Genomic DNA, 12,500 nt, shown 5'->3' with positions numbered 1-12,500 from the left:
GGAAGATGAAGGGGTGATGATAAATGTCATCAGTGTTTATGCTCCACAAGTCAGCTGTGAGATGGAGGAGAAGAAAAAATTCTGGAGTGAATTAGATGAAGTGGTAGAAGGTGAACCAAGGAATGAAAGATTGGTGATTGGTGCAGACTTTAATGGGCATGTAGGTGAAGGGAACAGAGGTGATGAGGAGGTGATGGGTAGGTATGGTTTTAAGGAGAGGAATGTGGAAGGGCAGATGGTGGTAGATTTAGCTAAAAGGATGGAAATGGCAGTGGTGAACACGTTTTTTAAGGAGAAGGAGGAGCATAGGGTGACGTATAAGAGTGGAGGAAGGTGCACACAGGTGGATTATCTTCTGTGTAGGAGATGCAACCTGAAGGAGATTGAAGACTGTAAGGTGTTGGCAGGGGACAGTGTAGCTAGACAGCATCGGATGGTGGTCTGTAGGATGGTTTTGGAGGTGAAGAAGAAGAGGAGGAGAGTGAGAATGAAAGAAAAATAAGATGGTGGAAACTAAAGGAGGAAGAGTGTAGTGTGAGGTTCAGGGAAGAGGTCAGACAGGAGCTCGGTGGTGGTGAAGAGGTGCTGGATGATTGGGAAACTACTGCAGAAGTGATAAGGGAGACAGTTAGAAAGGTTCTTGGTGTAACATCTGGAAATAGAAAGGAAGACAAAGAGACATGGTGGTGGAATGAGGAAGTGCAGGAGAGCAGAAGGAGAAAGAGGTTGGAGAAACAGAATTGGGATCGACAGAATGATGAGAAAAGTAGGCAGGAGAACAAGAAGATGCAGCAGCAGCAGGTAAAGAGGGATGTGGTGAAAGCCAAGGAAAAGGCATATGAGGAGCTGTAGGAGAAGCTGGACACTAAGGAAGGAGAAAAGGATTTGTAGCGATTGGCCAGGCAGAGGAACCGAGCTGGGATGGATGTTCTGCAAGTTAGAGCAATAAAGGATGGAGATGCAAATGTGTTGACTATTGAGAGCAGCAATTAAGAGGATGAAGAGTGGAAAGTCGGTTGGACCAGATGACATACTAGTAGAAGCGTGGAGATGTTTAGGAGAGATGCAGTGGAATTTTTAACCAGATTGTTTAACAAGATTTTGGAAGGTGAGAGGATGCCTGAGGAATGGAGAAGGAGTGTGCTGGTACTGATCTTTAAGAATAAGGGAGATGTGCAGACCTGCAGTAACTACAGGGGAATTAAGTTGATCAGTCACACCATGAAGTTATGGGAAAGAGTAGTGGAAGCCAGGCTGAGAGAAGAGGTGACCATCTGTGAGCAGCAGTATGGTTTCATGGTGAGGAAGAGCACCACAGACGCATTATTTGTTTTGAGGATGTTGATGGAAAAGTAAAGAGAAGGTCAGAAGGTGTTGCATTGTGTGTTTGTAGATTTAGAGAAAGCATACAACAGGGTGGAGAGAGGAGTTGTGGTATTGTATAAGGAAGTCTGGTGTGTCAGAGAAGTATGTAAAGGTGGTGCAGGACATGTATGAGGACAGTGTGACGGCAGTGAAGTGTGCAGTAGGAACGACAGACTGGTTCAAGGTGGAGGTTGAACTGCATCAAGGATCGGCTCTGAGCCCTTTCTTGTTGGCAGTGGTGATGGACAGGTTGAAGGACGAGGTCAGATAGGAGTCTCCGTGGACTATGATGTTATTGTGATTTGTGGTGAGAGTAGGGAGCAGGTGGAGAAGAGCCTGGAGAGGTGGAGAAACATGCTGGAGAGAAGAGGAATGAAAGCTAGTGGAGGGGTGCGGTTGCAGGGAGAAGAGGTGGAGAAGGTGGAGGAGTTCAGGTACCTGGTGTCAACAGTGCAAAGTAATGGAGAGTGTGTTAGAGAAGTGAAGAAAAGAGTGCAGGCAGGGTGGAGTGGGTGGAGAAGAGTGATAGCAGGAGTGATTTGAGATAAAAGGTGGAGCTGGAGGTAGCAGAGCTGAAGATGTTGAGATGTTCGTTGGGAGTGACGACGATGGACAGGATTAGAAATGAATTTATTAGAGGGATAGTGCATGTAGGACGTTTTGGAGACAAGGTGAAGGAGGCGAGATTGAGATGGTTTGGACATGTGCAGAGGAGGGACATGGGGTATATCAGTAGGAGAATGCTGAGGATGGAGACACCAGGAAGAAGGAAAAGAGGAAGGCCAAGAGGAGGTTTATGGATGTGGCGAGGGAACACATGCAGGTAGTTGGTTTGAAAGAGGCAGATGTAGAGGACAGGGGGGGATGGAGATGGATGATCAGCTGTGGCGCCAAAAAAAGAACAAGAAATAATAGGGTCTTTTTGAATTTGGCTGCAACACATCTTTAAGTCTGTAAACATCTGGGAAATAAGGAGACCAGTTGCTGAAGTTTTATGTAGAGGAATGTTGTCCCAAATGTGTCTGATACAAGATTCTATCTACACAACAATACTGGGTGTCCTTTGTTGTGTTTTTCGTTACATGATGCACCAAAAGTTTTTAAATGGTGAATGGTCTATACTGCAGACAGGCCACTTCATCACCCAGACTCTTCTACTACACAGTCATGCTATTGCAATAGATAAAGTGTGTAGATAGCAATGTCTTGCTCAAACATGGACGTCCTTCCCTGAGTAAGACGTTTTCTGGATGGAAGCGTTTGTTGCTCTAAAACCTGTATATACTGTTCAGCATTGCTGGATCCTTTCCAAATGTAAAAGTGACCGATTCCACAGGCAGTAATGCACTCCCATTAGTGAACTGATTGCTGATATCAAGCTGGATGGTCCCTCTCCTCTTTAGTCCTCAGGACTGACCTGTTGCAGCTAATCAATTTAAAATGACATTCTTTTTAAAGGCTACATTTCCTCATATTTGATTTGATGTTTTCTATGTTCTTTGGTGAATAAAATATGGGTTTATGAGATTTGTGGTTTGGGTTTATGAAATTTAAAATCATTGTTTTTATTTACATTTTAAACAGTGTCCAAACTTTTTTGTAATTGGGATTGTAATTACATCATTTCATTTATAAAACGTGAAAAATGACTGACCACATGATACAATGAGCAGAGCCTTGAGTTGTACAGCGCCCTGCTCGAAACAGCAGGTGATGAAAACCCGAACGCTATAAATACCACCATGAAGACTGGGGTTTTATCTGCTGATCACACTGAGGAAACCCGCTTCTGATTACGCTTTGCTTTTAAACCTGTTGTAGAGAAGAAACGGAGGTCGTTTCTGTGAACCCGACGACAGCAGCAAAAGCAGTAGTAGCGTGTCGAGCGGATACGGGTTTAATGCATCTGATGCTGAGCCAAAACCCCCTGCGGCTTTTTCTGGGAAGAGCTCTTTTGGTTTTGGAGTCCTGAGTTCTGAGTTACATGCCGTGTCCAAGCTACAAACACAACAAACTAACGGCAACAATCCCAGCTGAAGGAAGACATATTTGTATTCAGCAAATTGCAAAAAAGCATTTATATTCTTCTGAAATGTAAAAACTCAGACGAGATGAAGCCCTGACCCTGTTTGGAGCGATACCAAGCTGCCAGGCCGTGCTAATAATATGGCCCAAAGCTCTTCCCCAAACTTGGATGTACAATGTAGGACGTCTTTGGATGGTGTAGAATTAAATTTTCCATTCACTTGAACCAGGAAACCCAAGCAGCATGACGATGCTCCCGTGCACAAAGCCAGCTCCATGAAGATCTGCTTTCAATAGGCTGGAAGAAGTAGAATATGAATGGATGACATTTTCTCACTAACTGCACCCCAGGCCTCCTCACATTTACGTTTACAGCATTTAGCAGATGCCCTCATCCAGAGCAACGTACAAAAGTGCTGTGAGTCTGTAGTAATGAATAAATCTACACTGGTACACCAGATTACACTTCATATAAATATAACTGGAATTCTACAAACTTGGAAAGTGCTCATTTAAGTGTTTCAGGAAGATGATGGTCTTCAGTTGTCGCTTGAAGATAATCAGGGACTCTGCTGTACAGACATCTAGGGGAAGTTCATTCCACCACCTCAGTGCCAGAACAGAGAAGAGCCTTGAAGTGTACTTACCTCTCATTCTGAGAGAAGGTGGTACCAGTCGAGCAGTGCTGGAGGATCTTAGACAGCGTGGTGCAGTGTAAAATGTGATGAGGTCGATTTTTGGCCTTGTAGGCAAACATCAGTGTTTTGAATCTGATACATGCGGCTCCTGAAAGCCAGTGGATGAACAGCAGTGGGGTGGTGGTCATCACCTTACCTACATCAGTACCTGACTTCACTAACACATTCTTTTGGCTAAATGAATCTCCACAAAAATCTAATCGAACATCTCCCCAGAAGAGTGGAGCTTCTTGATGTTTAAAAGGAAGCAAATACCGATCTTGTCAGGTGTCCACAAACTTTTGACAGTACAGTACGATCCATTTAATACCATTTGACAAAGTTATAATAAAAACGAGTTTTTAACACAAAAAATACAAAATGGCAGCGAGATGTTTGAACTTGAGTAGAAAAGGAGCTCGTTGTTAATTAGCTACGGCGGATATTAATTACTGCATGGAAAATACAGATAATAATAAAAGAAATTTATTAAACGGATCAGTAGTACAAATAAACACACCAACGTGTTAAACTCCTCCCATGTGATATTTAGTTTATTAGCATCTAAATTCTGCATTTCATTAATTTAATTTATTCTGTACAGTTTAATTTAACCAGCAGCACCACAGCTTTCCCCGTCGCCATGGAGATCATCGCCCGCCTCCGCTGGCTGCACCTCCGCTAGCTCCGCCTCCGGACTGATCTTGTGCTCCAGACATCATCAGGAAAAGGACGAGGGGGACGATGTACATCCACTAATGGGAAGAGACACGCGTGGACAAAATTAGCGCTTGTGTCTGATAACCGCGATGGAAATTGTAATAATTTAATAACGGGTTAATTATCAAAACGTTGAAAACGAGCGCAAAAATTTCGATTAATTGGTTTGAAACACCTTCAGTTTCATCATCATCATCATCCAACAGTGAACAGAATTGCAACGCGCGTCGTTTCAGCTAAATGTCTAGCTCGTGATCGTCGCGTCTCCGTCACCATGGCGATGTTTTGAAGATGCGAAAAATGCAGGCTGTGCACGAAAACGTATTTATGACTGTTGCCATGACAACTGGATGAGAAACGATGAAATTTTTCCGAGGATACATACACACACACACGAATAAAGCGTTCCTGAATCAGCCAATCACAATTGGTCAATTTTTTTACGGCATAAAATTGACCTCTGTCTTCAAAATCCTCCTAAATGATTTATTATGCTCAGTGGTGATGAGACTGAAGGTGAATAATGAATGACATGGAGGAGAATCAGAGAGACAATCAGGGGTTCGGTCAGGGAGACTATCGGGGGGGGGGGGGGGGGGACAAACGGTGGACAATTAGTGAAAAAGTCAAGAAGACGATCAGGGAGTCGACCAAAGAATCGTTCAGGGGGACTATCGGGGGACAATCACATCAAACGGGGAGTCGATTAGGGAAACAATCAGTGGAAAAGTCAAGATGATGATCAGGAAGTTGATCGGAGAGACGATCAGAGGGATGATCAGGGGGTCAATCAGGGAAAAGTAAAGGAGACGATGTGCGAGTCCATCAGTGACTCGTCTGGTCTCAGGAACTGTTTGATTGAGATGCAAATGTGATTGATCACCGATTTCCAGAGCCCCCATTTCCCTCTGGTCAGTGTGCTATTCAGTTTATTATCTCTTCCACACACACACAGAGAGGGAGAGGGGGAGACAGAGAGAGAGAGAGAGAGAGAGAGAGAATTCTGAGTCCACCACAAAGATCTAATCTTATTTCCTGTTTTTTACTGACTGATCTCATGTTTTATATTTTGCTGTATACAGATAAGGACATTCATAAAGATGTCTGATGAGGGAAACTAATTTCTGAAAAAAAAAAAATTAATTATATATATAAAGTAAAGTAAAGAATCTGGTAAGATCTGTATACACAGAAACGATAAGAGTTTTCTGACCTGTGTGCGCAACGGTGTGCTTATTAAAGAGGCAGAAAGACGTCTGAAAGTTACAGACCGCCGCTTTAAAAGCTTTGGGACATTTGCTTTGTTTTACCTCATGAGATAAAATTAGCTCTTTTTTTCTAAATGAACTCAGACTTGTTTGCAGCATGAGCAGGGCAGGAGTAGTGTGTGTGTGTGTGTGTGTGTGTGTGTGTGTGTGTGTGTGTGTGTGTGTGTGTGTGTGTGTGTGTGTGTGAGAGGGGGGGGGGGGACTCATGTACTTGGCCGTGTGAATCAGCTCTGCTCCCCGGCTCCCCCTGCTGGGGGCTGCGCTGAACTGCTGGCCATGAGAAACACTGCACCTCCCAAAATCAGATACCACTGTAACACACACACGCACCTCTCTCATATACACACGTTTACATAAGCACACAAACTCATCATAAACATACACACACACACACTCTTTCTCTAATCAGTGCCTTTGTCCTGCCCCATGTTACATCCTACATCCAAACTGGAGATGTGAGGAAGATTCCGGAGTTCAGTCAGCAGGTACAGAACCATGTAATCCTGTTTCAGTGCAGTCCCGTGTCTCCACAAGTGAACGATGACGAACATAACGACTCGTCACACACGTATTCTTTATCACTCACGTATTTGGCGAAGAAGGATTTCTGCTCCTGGGGTTTTCCTTTTTTGTCCTGTTCCTGTTCCATCCTTTCGATAAACAGAGCCGTCTCAGGACTGCAGGAGGGAAACAGTTACCAATCAGACACACGTGCGTGCGTGCGTGTGCGTGTGTGTGTGTGTGTGTGTGTGTATATATTTTGGAGCTGTCAATGGATTCAAATATTTAATTGCGATTAATCGCATGATTGTCTTGAGTTTACTTGTAATTAATTACAAAACATTTTTATCTGCATCAAAAAAGTAAATTGATATTTAAAGTGTTTAATACTCTAATCAACATGTGCATGGATAAATATCGATGCTTTTCAGACAATCACACAAAACTCAATTAGGCTGCAAATAAATTACATTAAGAATAAAGAATACATTTAATAGAAATCAAAAAATAAATAAACCAGTGCGTTCTATATTTAATTATTCCTGGTGTATAAACAAGACCACATCCCCAATCATAAAATAATCCGTAAAATGAAGTGTGTGTGTGTGTGTGTGTGTGTGTGTGTGTGTTTAATGTGTTTCCTCACGCTGGAGCATTAACTGGTGTCATGACACTGATGGTGGTGTTGAACGTTTCCAGGTCCACGTCTTCCTCGACCTCTGCCCCCTGACATGCCCCGGGCACCGTCACTATGGAGACCCCGATGAGGGAGCCGCTGACATCGGTGTGCAGCGTGATGACATCACTCAGGTGCGACTCAACTAGTGAACACTGAAGGAGGAAATTAAAGAAAAGTGAAAAAAAAAAAACTTTGGGGGGAGGGGGGGGGTACAAACTTTTGCACTCAGCAGGACATAAAGAATAAAGAATATATATAAATATAAATATTTATATTATATATAAAGAATTTGTATATAAACTTTTGCACTCAGTCGCATGTTAATGAAGAGAAAATGAAGGCATGGACAGTAAAATTGAGGAAATTAAAAAAAATAATAATAATAATAGATTTAATTAATTTGATTGACAAAAAGGTTTATTATAAAAAGAAAGTATGCCTGAAACACAGAAACCTTTGCACTCATCACTACATTATTATAGAACAATGAAAAATTATTTTAATAAACTGAATAAATTGATAAATAAAAAAAAAAAACAAGAATTATAATCAAAAAATTCATAATAAACCAGTAAAAATCGTATGAGCAAATAAAATATAAATGACCTGATCTATAAAATAACCAAGAAATTGAATAAAAATTATTCATACATTTCAGTGATATTTAGGGGCACAAACTTTTGCACTCTGACTTACGGCTCTGATGAAGGCGCTCAGGTGGCCTTCTGACTGTCTGTCTGACTGCAGAGACACTCGGGGGACTCGGATCCTGTACAGACCGTCTACTGCCGCCACATCCTGAACACACACACAAACACACACACACACACAAACAAACATTTTCTAATAAGACATACAGGGAGGGTGTTTGTCTTTCCCAGCATGCACTGCTGTCGAGCATTTCTGACCTTCAGTAAACTCCTGTCCTTCTCAGAGAGCTCTATTTGAGACAGAGCCACGCTGTTCTCTCTGCCGGGCTTCAGCTGGATCGTACCACGTGTCCGATACCTGGGCACGTCGTCTGAGATCACAAAAACATCACAGTGAGTGTGTGTGTGTGTGTGTGTGTGTGTGTGAGAACGTTACTAAATCTCCATCCAAGCAACACAACATTGATGATTTATAATACGAGGCTTCATCCTGTCATGCACTGGGAGCTTCTCCTCTCAGTATCCAGATCATCCCTCTCATCTCCTCCCTCTCGTACTGATCAGGGTTTGTGTTTTATTGCTCAGTTATTTATTGTTCCTCCCAGTGATAATATTCACTCAAACTCCGAGTCCAAACTCACCCACTTCGAAAGAGTGCTCCAGCGGCAAGGAGAACCCGGTGAGATCCGATTCCATGCCCTCAGGCCCCTGCACACAATAACACCAAATCGTAAAAAAGCATGATATTGAGATGTTTTATCAAAGCATGTAAAATGTTTATGGAGTCTCCAGAATCCAGACTGAAGAAACTGACGTTTACAGCTGCTATAACGTAAGAGCAGGAACGTGTTCCTCGAGATTAAAGGGAACTCTAAATGGATGGATGGATGGACGGATGGATGTGCACTCTAGGGTAAGACGAATAAAACCCTTTGAGGACGAGGTAGAAGATTTTTTTTTATGTATTACGCCATAATAGGAATTGGTCACGTGACCAAACGGTCATTCATGCAATTGGACATGAACGTTACATTCGTGTCAAGGTGAATATTTTTATCACGTTATATGAGTAATATAATTAATTGGGTAAATACATTATATTTGTTGAAATACATTTCGTTTTTCTTTTTAAAATGCAGCATTACAGTGTAACATAAGGCGAGGGGTCTAACGGCTAATGTTAGCCAACTAGCACAGCCCCCCATATTCACTGAATAATATTCAGTTTATTTTAGGAAAAATATTTTCATTTACCTCACAGTTTATTATTTTAATAACCTCTCACTCACCCTTCTGCCATTATTACACCATCCAAAGTCCACACACAGCCCCAAAACCGCCGCCAGAACAACCGCTGCGAACGATAAAGGTCCACTCGGAGCCATTTTTGCCAGTGCGTGTGCAGGAAGTGACGCGATGACGTACCGAGAGACTTCCGGAAGAACCCGGAAATGTAGTTCGCTGTGCAATTAATATGCAGAGAAAAAAGAATTCAGTGCGAATTCGAGCTAATAATTTTATAATAAAGCTTACGCTTCCCCCGGAATGATTTTAGGTTTTAATTATAGAATTAATAATTAACAACAATAATCACACTGATATTCTATTCCCAAATCTCAGTTTGTTGCAGACACTGGATTTTATATTGATATATTATAGTTATTGTTTATTTAAAATATATTATTAAAGTATTCTTTTAAAGATAATCAACAGAATAAGTAAATAGTAATGCTGTTAAAGTCAGTCAATTATTTCATTCAAGAAAATAACTTTCTTTCTTTCTTTCTTTCTTTCTTTCTTTCTTTCTTTCTTTCTTTCTTTCTTTCTTTCTTTCTTTCATTCATTTTTTCTTTGTAATAAAATTTCATTCTTTCTTTCTTTCATTCATTCATTCATTCATTCATTCATTCTTTCATTCATTCTTTCTTTCTTCTTTTCTTTCTTTCTTTCTTTCTTTCTTTCTTTCTTCTTTTCTTTCTTTCTTTCTTTCTTTCTTTCTTTCTTTCTTTCTTTCTTTCTTTCTTTCTTTCTTTCATTCATTCTTTCTTCTTTTCTTCTTTTCTTTCTTTCTTTCTTTCTTTCTTTCTTTCTTTCTTTCTTTCTTTCTTTCTTTCTTTCTTTCTTTCTTTCATTCATTCATTTTTTCTGTCATAAAATTTCATTCATTCATTCATTCATTCATTCATTCATTCTTTCTTTCTTTCTTTCTTTCTTTCTTTCTTTCTTTCTTTTCATTCATTCATTCATTCTTTCTTTTTTTCTTTGTCATAAAATTTCTTTCTTTCTTTCTTTCTTTCTTTCTTTCTTTCTTTCTTTCTTTCTTTCTTTCTTTCTTTCTTTCTTTGTCATAAAATTTCTTTCTTTCTTTCTTTCTTTCTTTCTTTCTTTCTTTCTTTCTTTCTTTCTTTCTTTCATTCATTCATTCATTCATTCATTCATTCATTTATTCATTCTTTGTCATAAAATTTCTTTCTTTCTTTCTTTCTTTCTTTCTTTCTTTCTTTCTTTCTTTCTTTCTTTCTTTTCTTTCTTTCTTTCTTTCTTTCTTTGTCATAAAATTTCTTTCTTTCTTTCTTTCTTTCTTTCTTTCTTTCTTTCTTTCTTTCTTTCTTTCTTTCTTTCTTTCTTTCTTTCTTTCTTTCTTTCTTTCTTTCTTTCTTTCAAATGTGTCACCAACAGAGGGCGCCTGTGTTTAATGTCCTGCTCCTGCACTGAATCCATTATGTATAATTCGTGATTTCTAAATCTATTTAATATTTTTGTTTGAAATTTATATTCGGATATATTCTTTTTATTTTATATCAAATTGTTTACATGTTCGCTCGATCTTTTTTTAATTGAGTTGTAATTCTTCCACTAATGATTGTTTGAGTCTTTAAAAATAAATTGTATTTAAATTTGTGTTTTTTTTTATCATGTTCATTCCTTATTATATTTTTTATTCATTTAAATTTATACTATTATTATTATCTTTTTATTTTTATGACATGGACGAGTCAATAACAGTATTTCACTGCACATCTTACTGTTTTAGTTGTACAAAGAATAAGGATTTATTGCAAAATATGTTAAATAATAAGCTCTAATCTGATCCGAGACAAAAACAGCGGATGAGCCAATGGGTATAAACGGATATACACCCCCAGAATGATTGAGCTACACTCAGACATTCATTGACACCCCTAGAAGCCCCGCCCCCCTTCTCACCATATCACACTAGTAATAAGAATGCCTAATAATCCATATTTCTCTCAATCGCTCACCACCTCCTCTCTGTCGAGCTACACATGCTCCTGAGATCCCAGTGATCCTGTTCCTTTCTTCTTCCTTTCCTACACACATCTATCTCTGCACTTGAAACTACTCGCTGCTGGTGAGGATGCCCTCACTGATGCCCCCACTGAAGGCCCCCACTGATGACTTCACTGATGGTCCCACTGAGCACCCCCTTTCCCCCTCACTCATTGACTCAGTAACTTGACTTTTAGAATTTCTTTCACCAGAACTGGAGAAGATTCATGAATATGAAATAACATTACTGGTTGGTGTTACAGGTGACAGATCACACGTTGTCACAAGTTGCATCATTTCGTTTAATTGTGATAATCAAACTTTTCTCCAACATCATGCAGTTTAAACATGTACATTAGATAGGCATGCGCACCCTGGTTGACAATTTCCTGGCCGTTTTAATGGCAATTATTTTCTGAAACTTGGCCTCCACACCTGCTCTACAGATACCATTGAACCTCAGCTGCCTTTTACAGGGTCGCTCTAATAACTCACGTGCAATAAGTCACGTGTTCCAAAGTCTCGAGTCGCTTCGTTCTGTGTTGCAAAAGTTTGCCCGACCGCGCCTTGCCTTTATGTTTCCCTGGTTGCTAAGAGACGACGAAGAACGATCCTACGTTCCAAAAGTTCCACACCTCTTGATTAGCCTGTCGCTACATTAATTATCATATCCGCTAATGACTTTAACCTCTGCTATATGTAATACAAGCAGCTGATCAGAAAAGGTCAGACTCCCGGGGTCAAGGGCGTCTCTGTCGTTTATTATAAACCACCTTAATTTCTCCGTCTCTCTTCTTTCACACCGTCATTCCACAGACACATCGGATTATCCAGAGATCTCAAGTGACACTTGGTTCCCTCTCTCCTTCCATCCATTTGCGGCCATCCCTCCATCCCTCACTTTCACCCCCCTCTCTCTATCTCGATTTCTTTTCACTCCTATTTCTTCTCTCATCACACACATACACACTCGTATTTCTTTACATATAAATGGACAGAGGATCCAAACTGGACACATCCACTCAAAGGAACGAGGGAAGAGAGAAGAACGAGAGAGACGTCGACGCATGAAATAGGAACATGCCGGAACCCAAGAACCCAGGTACGACCGAGAGAAAAGAAAAGATGAAGGCTGCGTAAATTAGGGATAACAGAACGTTTTCAGGTTGTTCTCAGTGGTGATGGAGTCACGTCTCTGTGTCTGCTTTTTGTAACAAATAAAGTTAAAATATAATTTTAATATAAAATAATTGTCGTATCAAAATATTATGTAAAAATATGTAAAAACTAATGTCAATGTTTCTTATCATACAGAATTATTGTT

The 12,500-nt window shown here is 40.2% G+C and overlaps 3 protein-coding genes across 7 annotated transcripts in view; 1 reads left to right on the top strand and 2 right to left on the bottom strand.

Annotated features, from left to right (window-relative positions):
* The window catches only part of LOC310740373 (stonustoxin subunit beta), a 15,461-nt gene extending 12,065 nt beyond the window's left edge, over nucleotides 1-3,396 (bottom strand). The window contains exon 1 of the mRNA XM_083567069.1: nucleotides 3,020-3,396. The gene's annotated coding sequence lies outside the window, so the exon portion shown is untranslated. The remainder of the gene's footprint in view (nucleotides 1-3,019) is intronic.
* A 1,141-nt stretch (nucleotides 3,397-4,537) lies between these two features.
* emc10 (ER membrane protein complex subunit 10) lies at nucleotides 4,538-9,332 on the bottom strand. Of its 2 annotated transcripts, XM_083567065.1 has the most exons (8): nucleotides 9,175-9,332; nucleotides 8,527-8,593; nucleotides 8,144-8,256; nucleotides 7,932-8,033; nucleotides 7,203-7,387; nucleotides 6,642-6,732; nucleotides 6,267-6,366; nucleotides 4,538-4,822 (listed from the first exon to the last, which is right to left on the bottom strand). In XM_083567065.1, exons 1-7 carry the CDS (start codon nucleotides 9,268-9,270, stop codon nucleotides 6,280-6,282), a joined length of 741 nt encoding a protein of 246 aa, XP_083423191.1. In that variant the 5' UTR covers nucleotides 9,271-9,332; the 3' UTR covers nucleotides 4,538-4,822; nucleotides 6,267-6,279. The 2 variants fall into 2 exon arrangements, with proteins under 2 accessions (XP_083423191.1, XP_083423190.1); XM_083567064.1 differs by lacking the exon at nucleotides 6,267-6,366 and having other exon boundaries at nucleotides 9,175-9,331.
* A 2,806-nt stretch (nucleotides 9,333-12,138) lies between these two features.
* Nucleotides 12,139-12,500, top strand: part of mybpc2a (myosin binding protein Ca) — a 38,767-nt gene continuing 38,405 nt past the window's right edge. For all 4 annotated transcript variants that reach the window (XM_083566857.1, XM_083566856.1, XM_083566855.1 and 1 more), the window contains exon 1: nucleotides 12,139-12,278. In XM_083566857.1, coding sequence (XP_083422983.1) covers nucleotides 12,257-12,278 — 22 coding nt within the window. In that variant the 5' untranslated portion in view covers nucleotides 12,139-12,256. The remainder of the gene's footprint in view (nucleotides 12,279-12,500) is intronic.

This window comes from Silurus aristotelis (genome assembly GCF_946808225.1).
Source record: "Silurus aristotelis genome assembly, chromosome: 17".
Taxonomy (NCBI): Eukaryota; Metazoa; Chordata; class Actinopteri; order Siluriformes; family Siluridae; genus Silurus; species Silurus aristotelis.
Note: the sequence above shows the minus strand (reverse complement) of the source record. Positions and strands in the feature narration are given on the sequence as shown.